The sequence below is a fragment of the Aplysia californica genome, unplaced genomic scaffold (assembly GCF_000002075.1).
Source record: "Aplysia californica isolate F4 #8 unplaced genomic scaffold, AplCal3.0 scaffold00027, whole genome shotgun sequence".
NCBI classification, from domain to species: Eukaryota; Metazoa; Mollusca; class Gastropoda; order Aplysiida; family Aplysiidae; genus Aplysia; species Aplysia californica.
The window spans coordinates 356,758-380,925 of record NW_004797297.1 but is presented as its reverse complement, the minus strand read 5'-3'; the positions used below and the strand labels follow the sequence as shown (position 1 = coordinate 380,925).

Sequence of the window (24,168 nt, the reverse complement as noted above, 5' to 3'; positions counted from 1 at the left end):
GCAAGAAAGCTATTAGCCTATTATATCCACGCTCTCAGCCTACAGTGCTACAAAGGGTTATATTTATATGATAAAATTATATTTCCCTCGTGTACACACTGCATGTGTACAGAACACTCGGAAACAGTCTAGATTCTATCTAGCCCTTCTGCCTTGGAAAGATGCAGTGCAAGCAGCAGATTAATAAATTCAGATTACACGCGCTAAAACACTAATAAGATCTTTGGCTTTGGCTTGATTGGGTGGGTAGATCTCTCCATTCCGGCCACGGTAGGCTACCTGGGTGAAGTGAGGAAAATTCGTATAAATTTAAGTGTCTTTCCCTGCAGATACAACGTTGGGACCCTGACGTTACCCTGACGAGATTCGAACCCATGACCTTGTGATTGGGAGTCCGGGAATCAAAGCCTATGGAAAAATCACCTCCTCCCCCTTTCAATAAAAAGTTTTAAAGGGCTGTCACACAAAGGACAACATTAAAGATTCAATTCTAAGGTTATCAAAATACTTTGCAGTACTTTTGCGTAAACGTTTTAAATTCATGTAGGGCCTACGGGCCAATCGAAAGAAGCACAAGATATTGTTTCGAATGTCATCGATCTCCACTCTTCAGGGGGCCTCGCTGCAATTGCAAGTGTGTCACTTCTTTTATTAAATTAAACTACTCTCAAATCGATAGTTATATACCGTTTTCAGGCTTAAAGAAAACTTAAATAAACTGTTGTCAGTACGAGTTGTCATTACGAGGCTAAGCCTAGATCTAGTACTAGTAACTGACGCATTCATAATCTTGGAATGGGATAATTTTGGGAAACTCCCCTTGAATGGATCATATAATTTTGGTCTGAATAGTTGAAAACCGGTCCGAATATGTGGAAGCCGAGAGTTCTCCTCCCTTCATATGATGGAAGGAAATGACATCACGTCCAACTTGTCATCGGACTATTTTTCTTCTCAGACTCAGACACGTATCTTTCAAAGAAAGACGTTACTTCCATTGGAAATAGAATAAAACAGTAGTTTATGATTCCAAGGCTACATTTCTTTTGAGGTGCCGAAATCTATACTGATTCTATATGCTACTCTCTGTTGTATATTGAACTATATAATTGTCGCGGATGATTAGTGTATTTACGAGTTAGACGCCATTTTTAGGACCTGTAGGCAGGGCCGATACGGAACCGGGCAACCGAGTACTGTCACCTGGAATCTGTTCGTTCTTTGAGAAACCATATCGTATAAGGTATTTAGATACGTTATGCCTATAAAAGCAAATTTTCAGCGTACCAAACTGACTGTCCCTCACATACTTTATCTTTTATCTCTGTTTGAAAGTGAAGGCTTGGAGGAAAACAAAAATACTAGCAAGCGGTACACAACCCCCTTCAGACTCAGCAGACAGTGTCAGTGGTCGTTGACAATAATACACCAGTCTCCCAGCATCATCAGCCTTCTGAATAATAGTAATTGGGCATGGTACAGTCAACACTACAGCTCAGGTGTATTTGCATTGCTGAATTGCAGGCGTGATTGAGACACTTCCTGTCTCTTTATAAACCTGAGTGACAAGGTTTTAGTTCATTCACCAAACATATCATGTTTCTTGTAGTTACTCATCCACAGTGTTACTCACACTGAAAGTTGAGCAAGTTTTAGAGGAAAATGAGTGACCTGATCAGAAGTGGTGTTACTGAAATTACTGTAGACTGTAGTGATAGCCACTTTTGATAATTCTTTTATAGATTGACATATTTTGATTCAATACGTTACCCTCCCTGCAGAGGAATTTGGGTTGGAAAATGCATTGGAACTAGGCCTACAACCCAGTGGCCTCAATACTGACAATACCATTAGTCAGTCAATGACAGTGTGGTTAGTCTGGTTAGCTGAGACCTTGGAGTGTGGAACAGCTTTTGGCCCTATAGGCATACAATATATAGAGTACATCCTGTGGTGCGATATACAGTAAGCGATCTTTTGTGGATATCTCTGGAAGTTACAGGTCGATCTTCATGATTTTTTCACCAGAAGTTAGAAAAACTTCCTCTCTATACGGTGTAGCGCATTACTGTAACAGCAGTTTAAAATTTCTATATGTTGTGGTGGTGTTTGTTTGGTAACGTGTGTCTGGTTTGGTGCGCAAGGTTTCTGGTTTGGTGCAACATATCGTCTTGTTTGGTGCGCAATAGTGCCATGTTTACAGCTCTAGATCTAGATCTAGCTCTTTTCTGACACTTTTCATCTTTCTCTATCCTTGCTTTGTCTTCTTTTCCTTGCAAGAAGTTCCTGTACTGACCATAATGGAAGGCCAAGGTCAATTAGGCGTGTTCTTTTTGGGAGCTGTGCGCCCCCTGACAGGAGATTTCCTTACACCTTGTGTATGTGTTTTGACAATGGATAAAAAGAAAGGTGCTGTGGACACAAGAAGGGGAAAGAAGAAAACAAGAATAAGACTATACCTAGACTAGTATTTTAGAAGGAAAAGGACAAAAAAGAAGAAGAAAAAGACGTGAAAAGAAGAAATTGAAAAAGAAAGGTGCTGTGGACACAAGGAAGTGAAAGAAGAAAACAAGAATTAGACTATACCTAGACTAGTATTCTTTAAGGAAAAGGGCAAAAAAGAAGAAGAAAAAGACATGAAAAGAAGGATTGAACATTTTGGAGATTATATTTCCATATTAATTAATTTTGACATGAATACATTAACTTATCATCTTCCAATGGCAATATAATGCATCCAAATGGAAGGAAAACAGTCTGTTTCAGTGCACAATGCTGGTCATAGAGAAATTTACTTAATAAGTAAAACAAACAAAGGGCCTAGAAGCCACACTATCAATGCCAAATAGCAAAAAAGCCGATATTGCGCACGAAACGGACTGCCCAAATTTGGTCCGCTTCAGTGCGCAACCCTATCTAACACGTTCCTGGGCATTAAGAAGCAGCCTGCGATAGTATTTATCGATTCTAGTATACATTCTACGATACATTAGAGCTAGATTAGCTAGATGTGCTAAATAATCGACTACTCAAGCGCTTAGTAAATTGATCGATACCGGTTACGAAAACCATTAATATGAAGGGGCAAAACTTTCCGACACCGTAGAATCACGTGTGTTGACAGGAACCTCCAAAACGAAAGTGAAATAAGCTGCATTCTGCGCATGCTCACAGAAAATGACCTCGTTTTCGCTGTTCTTATCCAAAACAAAGCAGGAGACCGGGGGTTGCGCACCAAAACAGTAGCGCGGTGATGCGGGCCTACTCTAGATCTAGATCTATAGCAATGCCAATGAAAATTTAATTTCTTGTTTTTGGCCCTTTTTTATGGAAGTGGCTATTCTCATCCGGGGTGAGAATAGAAAAACGATCTACCTCTCACCCCGCCGGGTGAGACTTGCCAGCGTAGGCTATTCTCACCTGGTGCGAAACAAGACCTGCTTTTCCTCATTTTGGAATACTGTGTCTATCGGTGTGGATGATCAAATTGATAAAAGCCAAGAAAAAATTACGTTATAGCACAAAAGTAAGCTAATTTGATCGTCTTCAAAGATGTAGATGGCTATTTTACTGTTCGAATCGAGCCAAACTACGCGGGTCGCCATTTTGTTTTGCCCAGAAGTTCTCGCAAGATCTACTCCTCCCCTCTCTCTCTCTCTCTGTCTCTTTCTGAATACTGTCTATCGGTGTGGACGATCAAATTGACCAAAACAAAGTTAAAAAATGATGTTAAAACACAATTAAAGTTGCCCGGAAGTTCTCCCACTACTCCTATTCTCTCTCTCTTTCTCTGTCTCTCTTTCCACTGCCCACTGACAAAATTGTACGCTTTAAGGCTAACAGTAGTGATGGAACGTACAAGCTCACGGCACAGAATTCTAGCCAACAATTTTTCTGTTATCACAGTGTAGAATTCTGTGGTTCAGGGTGAACGTTAAATTGGTTTGCCTAGATCTAGGCTATAACGGTGAACGCACACCGGGTGAGAATAGCGAAAAGACTCGCCTGCGCTATTCTCACCCGGGGTGAGAATCGAGGTGGCCATAGGAAAATACTCCTAAACAGTGGACCATGCTGTAGCAGATTCTGTAAGATAATCGACCTCTCAGTAATTAATTGGAGTGTCAGGTAGAAACAGGGCTACCCGATGTGTTTTGGAGGGGAGAAATCATTTCTGCTGTCAGATTTACTAACCATTTCGTAGTTATTTTGTTGTAATTACAATTAAGTGCTTAATTTTTTGTGAGTATTACGATTTTGCGAAAAAGGGGTGTCGGGATGAGTCCTTATTTTTTTATAGCATTGTATCACAACATGGGATCTTTTTAAGAATAATATGTTGGCAGCGTGACTAAATAATGGCAAAGCTTTCTTTGATGACTTTAGACCATGCCAACCTTAAAAGATAAGTTAATTCAATGTAGCATGCAGTACAATTAATAATTATTTTTCCCTGTTGAGACGCGAACACCCCGAGGGGAGAATGCCCCCATTTCGATGTTTCAGGGGAACAGAGAGAAAAACAACTGGATGCGCGCGCCCGCCATTGCCCTATTTCAAGTGACCAATGAACGGGCTCGGAATAGTCATGCGGGGATTTGTAGGTCACATAGATTTGCCGTGAGAGTGATGGGGAAAATGTCCGTTCTCCGCGCGAAGCCGCTTTAGATAGGGGGATAGTCGTGCATTTATGATCGGGTCTAAACAACTACTGGACACAGAACGTTCAAATTTGAGCACACTAATAATAATAATAATAATAGATAGCATTTGTATAGCGCATATCCCCGCTCAGCAGCAGGCTCTATGCGCTTTACACTATATTGTTACCCCTTATAGTTTTCGGTACACCCGATACGAAAGTGTTCCTGACACCAAAAGTATACGTTAATTTATGTGTACGAACTTCAACGTCCACATATTCATTAGTTTGCCCTATTTTCTGATTGGTTGCCGAGTTTCATTCAGATTGGTCCGGAAATAGAGCAGACCGAGGTTGAGAAAGTTAGGTCACCTACGCTAGGACCCGGTCCAATAATTCACCCGCAAATTTTCGATATCTCCTGTGTTTTTCGGTTACCAGCTACGAGAAGTGTCACGCCAATAGTTAACCGACTTGTTTTGTTTCATTAAAAATTTGGTGAAGTTATGTTCGGTACTTTTTGAGCTGTAACGGACCAAGTCAGTCACCCCTGCATTGCAATAGTTGAGCGTTAAAAAAATTGCGTAACCCTCTGAAATTGCCATTTCAAAATATTGATTATAAAATAACAACTATTTGGACAAATTAAGTGCAGTTTTCTTTTCTTTGAGAGCATTTCTTTCTTTCTCTTGTTGCATTAAAAAAAAAAATTGTTGATAGCTTTGACCACCGTCTTTTTGTTGTTTTAAACGTTTCTCTATACCCCAAAAATGTCAGGCTGCAATGGTTCTTGGGTGAAAAATAGCTCAGGATCAAGTGAGTTAATCCATGACAGAGGAATTTATAAATGTGATGGGGATGGAGATCATTTAATGGTGTTTATGATGCTGATCAATTATAATTATTGGAATGATGACCTTCTTGCATTAATGGGTTTCTATTTTTGCCAAACAGACTTGTGGGTAGGAAAGCAAAGGATTATGGCATGGGTGTGCACATATGTTTGTTTGATTGGGGGGGGGGGGGGATGCAAGGGTTCACCTTGACAGCAAAACTACTCTAGAAAAAACTTGCCCTCTCTACACTGCAGCTGATTATGTCGTATTCCAGAGAACAGTAAAACCATCACTTTTTGTCATCTTTCTTTTTTCTTACGAAGTACAAACTTAGACCTTATCATAAATTATATAGACTTTTGGTCACTCTAAATCCTTTGAAAAGTGAATAGTGTAGTGCAAATACGTTTTACTCAAGTACATTCTAGACATAGCTTGTAAAGCGTAAAAATGCTTAATGGGACCCCATGACTTCTGAAAGTGAACATTGCTGTTGAGAGTACGTTATAAGCCAAAGGGTTTTTTTTGTATACACCCCTTTTTTCAATGGGTCATTGTAATGGCCATTACTATTGTATTATAGTATTAGTAGTACCCTGTCTGTAATGCTGCTCTCAGACTGGTGTTTATACCACAGACTTTGGAAATATGTGACAAGGAAGGGGATACGCCATCTTATATTATTCATAAAATAATTAAATGAATAAAAGTGTCTAAATTAAGAAGTACATTGTCAATATATGTTCAAGGTTCCCTCTTGCTGAGTGAGAACCCTGATCGTTCCAGTGGCAGAGTTTTCTGGTATAAGTTGATCCAAGTCAAGGGGAAGTGGGTTGGATGCCATTCTACAAGTTTATCAACCTGGACCTGATTATGTAAGAACACTATGAAATATTGAATTGTTGCTGAAAAGGTAACAGTCACAGTGTGGTTCTTCATCAGTCAGTGGTGATTTCAAAAGTTTTTAACATTTCTTGGTACGATTTGTACTTTGTAGCAATTCCAATAGCTCACTGTGCGTTGGCCCTGGGAGTAATTTTTGGGCAGTTTGGGATCAGAAGTAGTTCTTTTCTCTGTATAGTTATTGGAATACCCGTTGATAAAAATGAATGAAACTTGGCAAGCAATCAGAAAAAAAGACAGAAATAACCACATATATGCATACAATATCGACAGATTTCCAGATCCAGAGAGATTGTTGTGTTGCGCAATTTTCTTCTGTTTTTCAAAAACTAAGAGGAGATGCTGTTTCGACTGGGCAGGTGCTCACATGTCTTCTTTAATACTGTAAAATTTCAAATTTTTGTGTGTAGTACCTTTTTTTCCCACGTCTTCTTTATTGCTGTAAAATTTCAAATTCTTACATGTAGTACATTTTATGAATGGACTTAAAAATTACCTCCTGTCTAGCGATAAAATACTAGAGCTGGAAGCTGGGTCAGAAACAACTTGCTGGTGTGTGAAAGATTCATCGTGATTGCCAGGTTGCATGTGATTGGGTGCCCGAAAATAACCTACATAAACTGCTGACGATTATAATCTTCTCCTGGTTGCCCTCCTTTCATAGCCAGCTCTATACTTTCAGGGAAAAAATCTATCCTCCTAAAACTTGGATGATTTTGCTTCTGACATGCATACCCCCAAACAAACAAACAAATAATTAACTTCTTTTTAGCAAGACTTAAGTTTGAAGACTAGATTAGATACATAGAAAGTCTGACACATGTTTGTTTTAAAGCTCTTTCTATGAAGTGAGCACTACCAGGAGACGATTATAATTGTCAGCAGTCGTATGTGTATACATGCATGTACTCTTATTGATTTGAATCTTTGGAAGCAATTGTAGACGTAGAAGTGTTTGCTCTCCTTGGTCTTTCCTTATGTCCAAAGTGTCCTTTTCTTCTCTTCTATATATCTATTGGCCTGCCCTGATTGAGATGTAACCTAACTCTGTCCTGAAAAAATGTTCTGAACTAGGGAAAAGTAACAATTGTTTTAAAAAAATTGTCATTGATAGTTCAGCTTATTACAATTTTTAAAATTTTTTTTGGTGCAATATATTTGTTGTTGTTATTTCTCTCACTGGAAAACAGGATTTGACGTACACACATACTATCTGTTGATTTAATGCAACGCACCCCTGCCACATCATGAATGTTTTAAAGGTAAGTTTGATTTTGTTTGACAAGGAATTTGGGATTCTGAAGTCTGAAGTAATGTAGAGAAACGCGACTTTTCCTGCCGTGCATTTTAAATATCATCTGCTACTTTGAAATTTCTTTTGCAATCCATTTATTTAGTTATTACTTATCATCAAAACATGATATTCACATTGATTATTGCTATGCCTGACTTTATTTTGGAAACGTCTGTCATGCTTTTGTTTTCAGCTTTACCATTATATCATTTTGCTTGAGCCACCCAAAAATGCAATTCCAATTCAATGGAACATTTTCTAAGACAAAAGTTATATTACTGTGTTGTACGAAGTTGTTCACACTGTATATACCCATTGCCAATAAATTGCTCCATAAGTACAATGTTGTTTGTTAATCAACTTGCTGCCCTCTGTGCAGTGCTAATGAAAGGGGTAAGATAATACAGCCCCTGGCTAGCTGAAGGATGAATCGATACTAAAATGGTTAATGAATACAGGAAAGATTGCTCATTTTGTAATTAATTTTTCTGTTTCAGGCGGTGAGTATGCCGGCTCCAAAGCGGCTTCGAGATTTAATACGAGAGATCCGCTCCTCTCGTACAGCAGCTGACGAAAGAGCTGTGGTGAACCGTGAGTGTGCCACAATCAGGGACTCTTTTCGAGACCAAGACAACACATACAGATGTCGAAATGTTGCCAAGCTGCTTTACATTCATATGTTAGGCTATCCAGCTCATTTTGGCCAGGTGAGAAACATTTTCTAGTGTGTTGTGAATGGGTTAAAAGCTCTACATTTACAGTAAAATTTAACAATCACACACACATACATACAGAGGGGGCTCTCGTGGCCTAGAGGTTAAGGTGTTGGCCTCTCATTCAAAGGTCCCGGGTTCGAATCCGGGTAGCGACCGAAAAATTTTCTTCTCTAAAATTGCCTCCTTTCACCTTCTTTCCTGCTCTCTAGCAATGTCCTGTTGTCTGCTTTCATTTCCACTTTCTGCCCCCACCCCCTCACCTCCTTTGCCCCCTCCTCTGGGCTCCTGACTCTTTCTGCAGCCTTTCTACTGCTACTCAATGGCTCCTACTTACTGCTGTCTTTCTGCCACATCTCTGATCTTCTGGTAGGAAAGATCTACACCTAGCCTTCTCGGACAAGGGCGAAAAATCTCGGAGGGCCCGTATGCAAGTTGCGCACGTTAAAGATCCCTTGGTGGTCTAAAATTGATAAGAGTAGGCTTCGGCCGTCACCCGCGCAAAATTCCAAATTTCCTACCAACTGAAAATATTACGTGTATCCCGCGCGCTCATATGACCTTATGCAGTTGCGAGCGCCGTAAAACACTTTACAAAAACAAACAAAAACACATACAGACAAACAATATTCATACCCCATACAGCACAATTATGTTTGTGTGCATGTATGAGCATGGTTGTTTGAAAGCGAAGGAATGGATTTGGAAGGGATTACACAGAGGGGGAGATGGCATGTTCTGGCTGTGGCCAGTGTTGGAAGTTTATTGCCATGTTTGTGATCTGAATTAAGTACAATGTTACTGCAGTCGAAACGCTCAGTATCACTGTTTTCCTGCCTTGTACTTTGACACTGAACAAAGCACCCATAGTATCCATCCTTCTATCCTTAGATCGATATGTGGTACTTTTCATAATGGCAGAGAGGAAAGAATTGACTTGTTTGACAATAGAAACCAGCCTTCATACAGTCACAGTTACTTCCCTTGATGTTACTTGATATCTGTCTTATTTTTCATTATCTTGGTTTACTTGAATTATGAATTGGTCGAGCTCATTTGTCAATCCACGGCATATACAAGATATCTGTGCTCATCTGAAATCAAGAACCAGCTTTATTCTAACTTTGGCTTCTACTCTGGACACAGACTTGCTGAGAGAATGCCATCCGATGACCTACTATGCACCTATTTTTGTTTGTTAGTGTTGAAGAATGTAAAAGGGATTTTACCACAATGCGATTCTTTTGTGACTATTTTCAGTGAACATTTCAGATTGCATTTTTGTTGACTGTTTCCTTTTTATGTTATAAATATCCGTGGATTTGTTACTTTTTTTTTACAGACGCTCATTAATATAATTTGTGTAATCTTTTGTCCGCAGCTTGAGTGTATGAAGTTGATTGCTTCACCGAGGTTCACAGACAAGAGAATTGGTTACTTGGGAGCTATGCTTCTTCTGGATGAAAGACAAGACGTTCATCTCCTCATCACAAACTCTCTGAAAAAGTATGTTAGTTTTTGGTTTTTACATATGAAACTTTTGAAGGTTTTTTTTACATGCTATGTCGGAGATATTGGGTGGTTGGCGGGTGCTCTGGTGTGGTTTGCTTCTTCTTTCACATCAAACATCTATTGTCTTTATCTCCCCTCCTTCTTTTTTGTGTTTGTTACTCTCTTGTAACACCTCTAATCTTCAGCGCTTATATGACCTTATTGTGTTGCAAGTGCCGTAAAACTCTTACTAAAACTATGTTGGAGATAAACATTGAGGCATTGCATTTCACTTTAAAACAGTGCCTTCAGATTATTCTATTGTCTGAAGTTGATATAATTTTGTCATGTATAGAAAGTTAACCATATATTATTCTGTTCATGGAAATTATTATGATGAAATGGACAGCACAGTTGTCATAGTTAGAAATCATTTGCCACATTTTGACTGGTCAGTATGTTTTTCTGTTAATGTCTAGCAAGTAGTTTGTTTAAAGATCTTAAATAAATGCATTGCATCATTCTGTAAAGGAACTGCTTATTTTTGTTCTTTGTTTCTATCGTCATAATCTTTTTGCTCATTTCCTTAAAGTCATATGCTAATTTACTCCAATAAGTGTCATCCACTTGCTTTCTATGTTGCAATTGTAAATAATGTAGGGTTTTATTCACATTCAGTCAAAGCTATGATCAGATTGTTGCAATTGGCGATCCTGCTGGTCGTTGGCTTTGATTATTCAGGTTGTAATTTCTCAGTCCTGCATGCTGACCTACCTGTCTATGTTGTTTACAGTGACCTTGGTCATACGACGCAATACATTCAGAGTCTGGCCCTGTGCACCCTGGGTGCCATCTGCTCCACTGAGATGAGCCGTGATCTTGCGGGTGAGGTGGAGAAAATGATCAAGTCCTCCAACGCTTACATCAAGAAGAAGGTGAGAAGGTTCACACTTGATTTTGACTGAAGTACTTGTGTTCCTAATGTTGGAGGGGGGGGGGAGGTTGTTGTTGTCTGCTGTTTCTATTTCTTGAATATATTCCTTGCACTAAGGTATGATTCTGACTCACTGCCCAACTCCTTCTAGTGCTCGGGTATCTCAAGGAAAATCTTTTACTCATATTTTTGTGTGTTTTTCTTGGTGTTGATTTGAAGTCTCTGCTCTTTTGCTTTTTAAATGGGTTTTTTTTTTTGGGGGGGGTTATTTAGACGTCATCCAGCTTGTTTTTGCACTCCATTTCTGTGTTATAATCTGACGAGTAGCATTGCTTTTCTAAGATTTTTTATGGGTTGGGGGGTTCAGGAACAAAGGGATGGATACAATCTTGTGAGCAATGTAATTGACTGTTGTGGTCACACTTTTATTTTGTATTACATATTTTTAAATCTCAACTAGATTTGTCACTTTAGGAGGGTGGATAGATCGACAGATTCTCAGTAACTCCATAATTTTATTCATATCAGAAGATAAAACACTTTTAATCCTTTGTTGTTTTCCAGGCCATCTTGTGTGCATTTGGCATCATTCGCAAAGTCCCAGACTTGATGGAGATGTACATACCAGCAACCAGATCTCTTCTCAATGAGAAAAACCATGGTAAGATTTTCACTGTTGTAACTGCTGGAATGTTTCACTTTGTTGTGATGAAAAATGAAGACATTACTTCCTCAAAAATAGTATTTTTGCTTTGCATGTATTGGAATACTTTTGAAAAGTGGTTTACAATTATGTGCAGTCGAACCGGTCGAAGACGGAATCGCAATGGAGCCAGAAAAGGATTCTGTCTTAGATATTTACCATCTTGAGGGGGTGTAGAGGCAGGAGAGGGCCCTCCATATGAGTCAGTTGTACTCTAATCTATTCCAAACAGTGCTTGCGCTGTATTAAGAATAATGTTTGGTCAGTTAAAAACAGAAATGGTTGAACATCTTCATTGTTTCTGCCCTTTTCCCGGCCCATCGATGTGATAGGCACAATCAACCCATTCCACACTTTCACTGTTTGCCATGCTAATTGTTAAAAACAAAACGGTTGAACATCTTCATTGCTTCTGTCCTTTCCCCGACGCATCGATGTGATAAGCACATTCAACCCATTCCACACCTTCGCTGTTTGCCTTGCTAATTGTAGCCCATGAAATCAGTTCCAAATAAAGTAAGTCACAAGTCTTTTAATCATTTGTAACATGCTGTTATAAGGAAGAAAACCATGACTAAATGAGCATGTAATGATTCGAGGAACTTTTCTTCTCCGGACGGTGGTATGAGCAGAGTGACAGGCAGTGGTGAAATTTCACTCCTCAGATTTCGCACTCACACCGCCCCGACTATCTGCACTGCTCAAGGTTCCCTTCCTTGCCTATTGGTGTGGCTTAAAAGTTGGACATGATGAAACTAAACTTAGTTTGGAGTTTTGTTTCAAATAAGGGGATTTTCCGTTTACGACAGGTTAAGACCCTCCGGATGGGAAGAATTTCTTTGTCCATTTACAGGTTGTGAAGGTTTAATACAAATGTATTATTGAGGGATTTATCAAGGGTGGAGCAGGGAGATTCCGTCTTGGATAAAGTTCTGGCCTGGTTGGTTCATTTTTTTTTTTTTTAATGTTTTTAATTACATTTCAGTATAAGAATACAAGTGGAAAGGTTAAGAGAAAGTAACAAAATTATGACTGAAAAGAAATAAATATTGCACTAATACTCCCTTTTTTAAAAAGTGATACAATTTAGCTCATTTAAGAGGGGGACTGGGTTAACTCTGCCTGTTAGATTCAACTTGGCTGTGTTGGGTACATCCCATCAGAAAGACAGTTATGTTCGATAAAATATCTATATATTTTATTTTGCCCGCATCCTTTGCTTTGAAGACAAAGTGCCTAGCAAATTCATCATAGACTACTATTATTCTTTCTGTGAGGGAACCGTTTTCAACTGTCGATTTTACAACAGCTGTTTGATATTCACTGCGCCCTGCTATATTTTGTTCCCCTATATAGGCGTGTTGCTGACGGCTGTGTGCCTTATCACAGAGATGAGTGAGAAGAGCCCTGATACATTGCATCACTTCAGAAAGGTCAGCGCACAGACGGCAAACGTAAAGAAATCTGACAACTCCTGTTTTCAATTTTGATTTTGTAGTCAGCTTTGTGCTTCTTTTTTTAAATCCCAAAATTGTTTCTTCTGACAACTTCACTGTACACTTTCTTGTTTTCATAGTATTTCTGTGAAATCCATAGCTGTACATACCTTTAAAAAAATTGTGTTTACAAGGCCAGTTGTGTCCTGACCCTTTGCTTCCGTTAGGCAACCTGCCTCACCTGTGCCTGCTTATCTAGCAAAGTGCTGTGACAATCTTTTAAAAGATTTTAGTTATCTCCCGTGGTTCCTGTAGTGTAAGCCATTTTTCCAGCCAGTTCACCACTTTTGTGGAATTCGGTATTCTGTGCAATTGATTGGATACTACCCAAAGTACTGTCTCATTCTGATCAAAAATGTGTGTGAAATGATGCTAGCTTTGCCCCATAAAATTCTGCTTACAAGTAAGTTTTACCAATTATTTTTTAATCATGTAGAAGTGCTTTTACAAGTGTTCTGTGTATTTATAGGGAATTTATACATTGGATTTCCACACTTTTTTTGGTGTTTTTATTTGGTCAAAATTTTCCCCATCGTTTTTTAAAACATTACTGAGCATATTCTAAGAGGTTCAGAGGTGCAACTTCATTCTCTTTTTTCTCATTATTTTGTCTTCGGACACAGTGACTTTTCTCCTTTTATTTCTTTCTTTTTAAAAAAATGAATTTTTCTTGAATTAGCTAGTGGAATACCTATAACTTCATTCCTAGATGAATTGAGAGACACAAAATTATTATCTATTAGATGTAGTAAAATTGAAATTCAGTTTCATTGAAGTCGGAAATAGTTTGAGTGAGTAGTCTTTTTATCTTGTATCACAGGATGTGTGCAGCTTTTTTGTGTGTTAAATAAAGCCTGACTTTATCAGCCAGAAGATCACAAATTTGTTGTGGGTTTAGGCACTAAACTGAATAACATGAAGTCTCCTAATGGAGTTACCTAATATTGTGGTTGCATGCGCTTTAAAGTCTGGTCTGACTGCAAGTAGAGAATGTAAGGATCCTGATGTGCTTACAAATGCTTTTTTTTTTTTTCTGGTTTTGTTTTTTAATTTTTTTCTCTGCCATATGATGTTGTGGCCAAATTTTTCCTTTTCTTTCTTTCTTTCTTTTTTGGGGGGGGATAATGCTTAGAGTAAAATTTGTACATGGAAAGTGTAAAGTAGAAGGAAGATGTAGGTAGAAGACTGTTAGATGCTGAATACTATTAATCTGTTTTTGATGAAATGCATGAACACGGTGAGTTTTTTAAAAATAGTGACATGTCCACATCTATACTGCCTTATTTGCCGCTGAATTTATTTTAAGAAAATATTTCTCACCTAACCATTTTCCTTTTATTATAACGGTTTGGTATCAAGGATTGTATTTGCACCTTACGTAAAATTGAATTTGATTATTTTGTTTACTAATGCACCTGTTGGGAGTGATAATTTTGTGTGCTTTTTTCGATCTACTTATAATTTTTCTTTTTCTTTTGATTCAGTGAAACAGCTACAGAGAATTTGTTTTTAAAGCTTCAAGAGCTCTTTAGATTAAAATATCATTTCATAAGCACTAATAGATAGACATTTTACTTTCAATTATTTCTTATGCCCACTGCATCTTTAACAAGAAAAAATAGAAAATTAGAGTGTACAATAATTACTTCAAATGATCTATTGTTTGAAAATTCAAGAAATTTGTTATAGAATTAGTAAGTGTAACTTTTAGAGATTCCTTTGAGGCTATTTGTAATCATTTTTTAAAATTCTTGTTGTTTAAAAGAGTTAAAACTTTGCTATGGGAAGCTGCTCTTTATTGATAATAGATTCTTTACAAAACTAATATAGGTAGGCGTCAATAATTGTAGGAAATGACTCTTGTGACTTTTGAGGGTCATAAAGCAGATGTCCATTCCCTGTCATTGTCCTGCCGCCACAAGTTTCTGCCAGCAATGTAATCTGAAAGTTTGCCCTGGTCTCTTGTTGCTTTCCAGTTGGTACCGCAGCTGGTGAGGATCCTGAAGCATCTGATCATGGCTGGCTATTCCCCGGAGCATGATGTGTCTGGTGTCAGCGACCCTTTCCTTCAGGTACACCCAACATGTGGAAGGGCGTGATTGCATAGATCTTTACAGTTTTGTTTTGGTTTAAAATTTATACAGCAAGTTAATATTTCAATGACCCCATTTTGCAGATGACTGACAAAAGAGCAATTTTTAAACTCGAAGATGGAAGAGATGAGTTGCTAAATTCTTCTTTAAATACAAACTGGTCAATATTGAAGGAAGAGCATTTGGATAAGTGCTTGGAGTAAAGAAGGAGGGGGGCTTATAGTCCAGAACCTCCAGAAAGTCTGCAAAGCAGGAATGCTATACAATGGAACCTGCTCTAAGGGACAATTAACCTATTACCACATCTCTCTTCCTTCTTGTGTTTTGTGTTTTGTGTTTTTTTCTTTCCACATTGCAAATGACACTGTAAAAAATGTCCACCTGCCTAAGACAACCATTTTACTCCTTGACATTTTGCAACTCTTGGGCAATTTTAACTGTATTACATATTTTCCCCCTTATAATATGTCCATGCATTCTAATAATTAGGAACCTCTTCCATGCGCTCATAGACACTGTACACTTGGAGCACGAGAGCGCAATGCTATTTTGAAAATTTAAACAGTTGTACATATTTGTGCTTAGTTTTAGCCAAGTTAGAATTTGATTTGGGAAATAATGTGTCTGTAGAGCTTCCTCGGGTTTCCCATTTTCAGCTTGAATAAGCACATGCGAAATATGACCCATGATATGTATGGTACAGTACTCTTGTACTGTATTTATGTCCCTGGGTTTGTTTTTTAATTGTAATAAGACCAGACACTTGGGTTGTCTTTTGACTGAGGTCGGTTGTGACTTTTCTTACCTAAATTTCAATGACTCTAAGATGAATTTTAATGCTTTCTACATTGCTTTTTGCTTCAGGTGAAAATTCTCAGACTGTTGAGAATTTTGGGTAGAAATGATGCTGAAGCAAGTGAAACTATGAACGATATCCTGGCCCAGGTATGTGACTTTTTCACAACGCAGATGAGCATGCTAGACTTTTTCCTTAGTGCAATTATTAGAAATATTTAGTAAGCTGATGTCTCTGTGTTTTTATCCCCTGGGGCGGTGCAACTGACTGAAGTGTCTTTAGGCCATTCCCAAAGGGGGGACATTTTTTGTTCATGCACAGTAGAATTGTAAATAGGCTGATTCATCAATGTCACGCTCATAACTATGCCTGATCTACAACAGGGAATTCCTGCTTTTTCTTTCCTAGTCCTCACTATTGTCATTTTTCTTCTACTTCTTTTGTATGTTTGTCACACTCTTGTGACCCACTATTTCCGGGGTGCCTTGATAGTCAAAGCAGACTTTGTGCTCTTGAAGCTAGAGAGGTGAGTAGAGTAAGTCTGATTCCCTGTAAGGACTTCTCTGTTGACATCCACCCCTTGGCGCTCATATGACCTTATGCAGTGGCCAGCGCCGTAAAACCTCTACTAAAACTAACTAAAACTGTGTTTTTTAATTGCTCTTTGAAGAAATTATGGAACTGAATCCTACACATAACAGACTCCAGTCTGCTTTCCTCCTTGTCCAGATGTATAAGTATAAGTAACCAAATGGTGCTGGACAGTGTACTGTTATATAGGTATCACACAGTCTGTCCTCATGTTCATTCGGCTTACGAGTAATCTTAATTTATGCTTTCTGTGTAACTAACGTGTGAGAATATTGCCTAGATTATATAAGGAAATTCAGAAACAACTTTATGCTGGGCATTAGCAGTCCCATTTATTTCTAAATACATATTATAGCAAAAAAAGAATTTACAATCTTTAGTGTTTTTTAAGAGTAAAAAGGAATTTTTGTGCTGCTGGGTATAGATTTTCTAGTTGCTTTGTATTTCTATTTGGTCATCCTGTTGCTCACTGCAGACAAGATAAAATGTTATGTATTTGTTTCTTTGTCAATCCAGCTCTTAGCCTTTCAGCCATGCCTTCCAAGTGTTGCTAACAAATAAACTGTTGTTTCAGGAGAAATTATGCGATGAAATGATTTCAACATATTCTTTTGGAAAATCCTTGAGATGGGGAAACCAAGCAAGTAAAGGCTGTAATCTTTACCTTTTCAGATCGTACAATGTAAATAGGAAGTAGAGTTCATTTGTGAAGGAGTTGAAGTGCTTAGGAATATAAAAGACTGGATAAACTAACCCAAATAGCGACTCAAATTACAGCTGATTAAATCAGCCGTGACACAGAACAAAAATTTCATCTGATTGAATCAGCCATTGACACAAGAAAGGCTAAACCAAGGAGTCAAGGCTGTGGGTCTCATTTGTTCAAGGACTAATCTTGTTATAGACAAACCTCTTGGGTGTTAAGTGCCTTATACATGTATGAACATACACATCTCTCTCAACAGGTGGCCACCAACACAGACACCAGCAAGAATGTCGGCCATGCTATTTTGTATGAAATTGTGCTCACAATCATGGGTATCCAGTCAGAGGCAGGATTGCGGGTGAGAGATGAAGACTGTTGCCCGCTTAGTGCCTTATGTTTGTATTTGAATCATGATTTGAAAAATTATAAGAAAAACAACACCGTGATGATGGATATCCTTTTGTGAGTCTTTTTGTGTTCTGTATGATAGCTGAGTCCATCCGAATGTTGTAGAGCTGCTGGTTTTAAGAACTGATTTTATTTTCTAATTGTAAGAGATGAAGGTGATGCTTTTGCTTGGAGTACCCCCTGTGAAGTTTGTGAATCCAATACAAAATTTTTATATTGTTTCTTGTATTTTAAATTAAGTTACATTTGGACACATTAGTTCATTGCCTTTCTATTTACAAGTGTAGTTTTGTAGAATTAGTTGTGTAGACTCGCCTACTGTTATGTTACTATTACGGAAAAATAATGTCGGTTACGGAAAGCTGAAATATGTTACGGAACACTTCCTCCTTTAAAAAAAAAACGAAAACATTTTTTTACGTCGGGTAGCTGGGGAGCACAACTTCGAACCCAGTTAATTGTGTAAATGCTGCTAATGAGTGCAATCGAACGATGACCTACTTTAGCTCTCTTCAGGAAAGCTCTGGCCTAATAGGCTCGCGTAGCATCACGCATGCTGCCTTCGACCGTGCCGCTGGGTTTATGGGGAGTTCAGCGGGTCGCGATTGTGTCAGGCGGTCAATAGGCTGTGGTTCGTTTTTCGTTAATGACAATGTCAAATATTTTATGTGACTAGGCCCTTATCAAAGGCCAGAGGTCAAGGGTGATGTTGAAAATGAAAACAAAACAAAAGGTTATTGCATTAGGATTTCGCAAGTCACAATGGCAACGGCGATAGTAATATGAAGTGAACAAAGTTAAACAGCATTGTGCGATTCAATCGTTTTTACGTAGAAATCTAGATCTGGATATATTTAAACAGGGTATTTTATCTTGGAATACAAAAGTGAAAATACAAGTTGCCAGTAATTATTGACAATTGTGATTTCAAACTGATTTTTTTTAGCTTCTATACGTGCTAGGTACTAGGTTGGGTAGACTATGTTACATAATTTTACCATTTGTCACTGATTTTCAAATTTTAAAGTAGGCAAGTCTGATTGTGATTAATCTTTAAGTAGGGTATATTTGTCTCTTTGTACTTACTCATATTCTTTTCACTTATGCAGGTGCTTGCTGTGAATATATTGGGTCGCTTTCTTCTGAACAATGACAAGAACATCAGGTTGGTAGTTATAAATCAGTATAAAGGATGCTTCTTTGTTTCACACAAGCACTTTTAAACTTTGCTTAGCCTCTTGAGAAATGCTTTTTTGAGGTAGGAGTATTTATATGTAGACGTATTGTTATAGTGTTTACAGGTAGACTGTGCTGCTGAAAAAAAAGATTTATCACCCTCGCCATCAATGAATATGCATAGTTCCCTATCATTATTTTTTTTTAAAATTAGGTTTATGTCTTGTTTTCTCTTTTCTTATTTTGATGAAAGATGAACAGTTTTTGCTCCCTTTGAATTCATTGAGAGAGAATATCTTTCTAAAAATGCTTTGAGTTTTTTGCATGGAGTGCTATACTGTCTTCAGCATTTTATTCTAACTCTTCCCAGCAAAATAGTGCAAGGTTAGAGGGCACCTCTTGTAGCTCATCTTCTGTACTGTCCTACTGCTTCCTCTAACTGTCCCTGCTTTTTCCAGCGAACTAAATGACTTGTTATTGTGTGGATAATAGCTTATCTTTAACTGATATAAAGCTGGGTAATAGAAGCATTAAATAGTGAGTGGTTGATGGGCACTACTTGTCGGTCATACTCTTTCTCTGTTGTTTTTACTTTTTTTCCCTTCACTAAATTACCCTTACTGTGTGGATGTACCTCTTTTTTCTAATGAAGCACCTTGAAATTTTAACAGTGTGTTGGCATTTTGTGATCAGTTGATACTCTTTATCCCTCCCCAGATATGTTGCCTTGAACACTTTGTTGCGTGTTGTGAATGCTGACTACAATGCTGTGCAGCGACATAGGACAACCATAGTGGATTGTCTCAGAGATCCAGACATTTCTATTCGAAGGTAGTGTGAGCAGGATACGGTATTAGGTATTATAGAAGCCAGTGGGTTAACTTTCTGTGATAATGCATTTGATCACAAAAGTTCTTGGGGGTTTTTTCCTTACATCTTGAGTTATAATTTTTTAATAGGACACTGCAACTCATCTGTGTTAACAAAATACATTTAACTATATATCAAAATGGACATACGATTTTTCATCCCTGAATAAAACCTTTGATTGTACAGTTCTACATTTTATTTATCATTTGGTGCTGAAAATGCAGGGTTTGGCTAACCAATGACAACAGATTCACTACATAGATTTTCTCAAAAAAGAAAAAAAAATCCATTTGATGAAAATAATGGAAATCAAGTTTATTTGAGCAAGATATAACTGTTTCTATATAACGTTGTCAATGTATATTCAGTATTGTGTGAATCATGGTCTTGGTTATAACTCCTGTGTGAGGTAAAACAAAAAACAACAACAATGTAGTATGAAAAACAATTAACATATCAACAGACCTGCCGCTCATCCTGATTTAGTCGGGATGTCCCGATTTTTTGTTCCAGTCTGCTGTTGTGCCAGATTTTTCTAAAAACTTACTGTGCCTTCTTCCCTGTCGCGGGAATCACTCATTGAACTTTTTGTCTGTAGGATTTCGGAGCCTTATTTTCCTAAGTCTCGATGCTGAATATAGTAGTTGACTCGCCCCAAGTTGTGTTGGATCTTTGCCCGCACTCAGAATTCTCAGATGATAGCCTGATAACTGTTACAAATTACGACAAACAAATAATCAACAATATCCGTTGTTCTGCTGTTACTTGCAAAACAAGCCTCGTCAGTTGTCAAGTAACCGCACGTTCATATCAACCACTCGGACGAGCGACAGTCGTTCTTATACGGTATTTACACATACAGGAGAAGAGTTGATGAGCACTTCCCGATAAGATAATGCCAAATTTGGGTTTAATCGTGACGAGCATCTGGTCATAATTGTTGACATCGTGTCGGGGAACACTCAGGGAGACGCTCGTCGAGCAATAATTTAGGGCAGTGATCATCTTGCCAAGCTATTAGTTTGAATCCTGGCCTCTTGCAGAGCCAAGAAACGTAGCGGCCAAGTAAAATTTCACACACCGACAAACTCGCCGACCCGTCGCCAAGTTAGTCGACGTGCAATGTTATATTATATAAAGAAGGAGGCACTGGAACCTGGCATCAAGCTGGTTGTTACTCTTCGATACCTGGCAACAGGAAATAGGTATGGCTTCAGGGTGGCCTGCAACACTGTCTGTAATTTCCTCCCCGAAGTCTGTCAAGCCATCGTTGATGTTTACAAGAGTTTTGTCTTATTTGGCTTCATTACTCCTGTAAGTGTGAACACCGCATAACCCTTACACTACTAACTGGGCTGACTGACTACACTCAGCCGTTGTCGTCAGCCTAAAACGACTGTCGCTCATCCGAATGTTTTGTGTGAACACGCAGTTAGTCGGGCCTGTCAGTAAAACTGTTTCAATCGCGCGTTCGCATCACGTGACATGACTTCGGCGTGTGAGTTCCGCGTGTGTCGGGGACCGTCTGTTGTCAGGGTCAAGTAAAGTTCATGCACACTGGTTGAAGTGTCTTTCGGGGCTTATTGGTTTGGGGGAGGTTAACACTTAGACTTGGAGTTTTTGACATGATACTTCAGGATTATTTTTTTAAAAATTTAAAACCACACACACACACACAGAGGGCACGGAACCCCTGGAAATTTTTTTAATCAGGGTGGCAGTCACCGTGGTGATTTGCTGTTGATCCCGATTTTTGTTCCCCTAATCCCGATTTTTTTCCACCTGAGATCCTGAATTTGAGATTTCATACTGTGGCAGGTCTATATCAATGTGTTTATGATGGAGCAGATCCTGCATGCTATAGTGTTATAGCAATAAGAAAACATAATCCCGAATAAAGATACTTTCGGTAATTTGTTTTTAATTGTTGCATTGTAGGCGTGCCATAGAACTCTCCTTTGCTCTGATCAACCACAACAACGTGCGGGGCATGATGAAAGAGCTGTTGAGTTTCCTCGAGACTTGTGACCCTGAGTTCAAGTCAGACTGTTGTTCCAACATTGTCATTGCAGCATCCAAGTAAGTTCTCTTTTATCTTGTGGAAGAGACATTCTCGGGAGGGATGGATCTGTATAAAATGTTGTTGTTTTTTAAAGCTGTAATTCCACCTCTGCTGAAATGTAACTTTCAATGACTGATATAGAAAGGCAAATGAATGAAATTTATACCTATAAATTGAAGAAAAGGTCAGCAAATGTTTGCTAAACACTATGACATGTCAATACAGTACTATGCTATCTTTTTTCTCTAATCTAGATTTTTTTAATGGCCTGATTTGTACAGTATCTTATTTTTTCTATGTTCTTAATTACTATACTGTCTTGTTCCTCCTCACACACGTATGATCATTCACTGACCTCCCAATACATATGCGTACATCTTATCTGTCATTTGCCTTCCCAACCTCCCTCTCACAAACATGGACGCATGATCACCTGCTCCCATAGTGGGTGCTCTGGTGTGGTCAGTCCTTCTTTTGTATCAGACATTTGATGTCCTTCTCTCTCCTACATCTGTTCCTTGTATGTTACTTTTTAGTGACAACTTTAATCTTCGACACTTTATGACATTTGTGTTGCAAGTGCAGGAAAATTCAAACTAAAACTAAACTGCTTGCTCACTCAAAGACAGACCCACCATCTGACCCTCAGTCACTCGCCCACTCAGTTACAATATGCTAGCACAGTGCCTTCAGTTCCCCTGTCCTTACAGTACATCCCTCGGAACAGCAAATGCCGCCCTTCCCGCCTACTCACCCTTTCCCCCTGATCCGGTGCTTTTTTCAAGACCGTAAAACATACCCTCTTTTCTGTTCCTAGATATTCTCCCAATAAGAGATGGCACATCGACACGGTGCTCAAAGTACTCACTACAGTAAGTATAACTGTTTAGTCCCATCTTGTTTTCATGTTTTTCCTTGTTCAGTGAGTGATGATCTAATTTGTGTCTATGGGGGGGGGGGGGGGGGGGGGGTGTAAAAACATCTACTTTCAGTGAGTGATCAAGGCTTCCATTCATTTATATGAGTAAATCAATATTGTCCTAATGTGTTTATTGAATACTAAGTGAATGAGTTACATAGCCTTGATTGTGTTGGTGGTGCTGAAAAATGGGCTCAGTCAGACAAATCCTATCAGGCACCTTGGCTACAGTTGAAATTGTCCAAGACAGCCGCCCGTTGTCTTGTCGAGTAAAAAAGTGTTTATATTAGACGTATCTTGGATGCTGTCATTGTAATATAAAAAATAGGGGAAGTGGTTGCTTGACCAGGTGATGGTCTTGGACAGGTAGTTGTTAGAGTAGGTTTGATTTTATACTTTTTTTTCTTTATGGTCCCCTCCTGCTGTGCAAGATGGCTCTTTTAATGATTCAAAAATTTTGACATAATGTGTAATAGTTGTTTACCACATAGGAAAAGAACAAGCTTGACACAGGATTTTGTGTGTTTCATTTGTTGAGATTTTCCTTTCATTGTTTTCCTTGTTTATCCAGGCAGGCAACTACATCAAAGGCGACGTAGTGACAATTGTCATTCAGTTGGTGTCGGAGACATCGAGCCTGCACGCATACTCTGTGCAGCAGCTGTTCCGGGCCCTGCGCGTGCACTACACAGAACAGCCACTGGCGCAGGTCGCTGCCTGGTGCATCGGGGAGTATGGTGATCTCATCCACTCACATTGCTTGGAGGATGAGGAACCACTGGAGGTAGCTGGAATACTCTTCATGTATTTTTGTCTAAAAAGTTATTTCAATGAAGGTGAAGTGAATATTGAAAGGTATTAATTTACTTATATGTACATCTTATATGTTTTAAATCAATATCAGTGAGGGTGTTAACTAGAAATGTTAGACTTCATATTGTGCATGTACGGAACAAAGCATACAAATTCCATATTTTGTTATTAGACAAAAGAATATTGTTTTTGGTCACGTGGGTTTGTTTTTTGATGATTGCAGGTGTCAGAGGATGAAGTAATAAGTCTTCTCGAGAAGGTCTTGGCAAATAACAACTCATCAGTTGTCACCAAAGAGTATTCGATCACAGCTTTGATGAAACTCTCTTCAAGATATACGAAGTCCTCTCAGTAAGTATTGTTACTCTTGTTTGTTGTGTAATTTGCATAACCTGGATTTTTTTGGTGAAATGCAGGTGGTTGGTGAGCACCCTTGGTGTGATCGACTCCTTCTACTTCATTTTAGTGTTCCTGTTGTGCTCATCAGCTGGAGACGAAAAGTGGTCGTTAATGTGCAAAAGAGCAGTATTGTACAACTTGCCTCTTTTTGTAATCACATGGAGAATTTTCCGTGATTATAAACTCCAATTAGCAGGTGGTTGGAAGACTTCAGTGGCTAATCCTACCTGCCTTGGTTTTATTGGCTATGGCAACTGTATGCAAAGATCTGAGAAGATTAAACAGAGCGATTTCATTTTACCTTGTTTTAACCGTGGCCAGAC

The 24,168-nt window shown here is 38.6% G+C and overlaps 1 protein-coding gene across 4 annotated transcripts in view; it reads left to right on the top strand.

The window, feature by feature from the left end:
• The first annotated feature begins 915 nt into the window (after positions 1-915).
• Positions 916-24,168, top strand: part of LOC101845899 (AP-1 complex subunit gamma-1) — a 30,609-nt gene continuing 7,356 nt past the window's right edge. Inside the window, exons 1-16 of one of the 4 annotated variants that reach the window (XM_005091201.3) lie at positions 916-1,051; positions 7,572-7,643; positions 8,173-8,382; positions 9,770-9,894; positions 10,673-10,814; positions 11,378-11,474; positions 12,873-12,970; positions 14,989-15,084; positions 15,970-16,050; positions 17,458-17,556; positions 18,716-18,771; positions 19,500-19,613; positions 21,591-21,731; positions 22,532-22,586; positions 23,205-23,417; positions 23,670-23,797. In XM_005091201.3, the coding sequence (XP_005091258.1) occupies positions 7,629-7,643; positions 8,173-8,382; positions 9,770-9,894; positions 10,673-10,814; positions 11,378-11,474; positions 12,873-12,970; positions 14,989-15,084; positions 15,970-16,050; positions 17,458-17,556; positions 18,716-18,771; positions 19,500-19,613; positions 21,591-21,731; positions 22,532-22,586; positions 23,205-23,417; positions 23,670-23,797 (1,670 nt within the window). In that variant the 5' untranslated portion in view covers positions 916-1,051; positions 7,572-7,628. The other 3 variants (XM_005091202.3, XM_005091200.3, XM_035973312.1) reach the window with 3 other exon arrangements.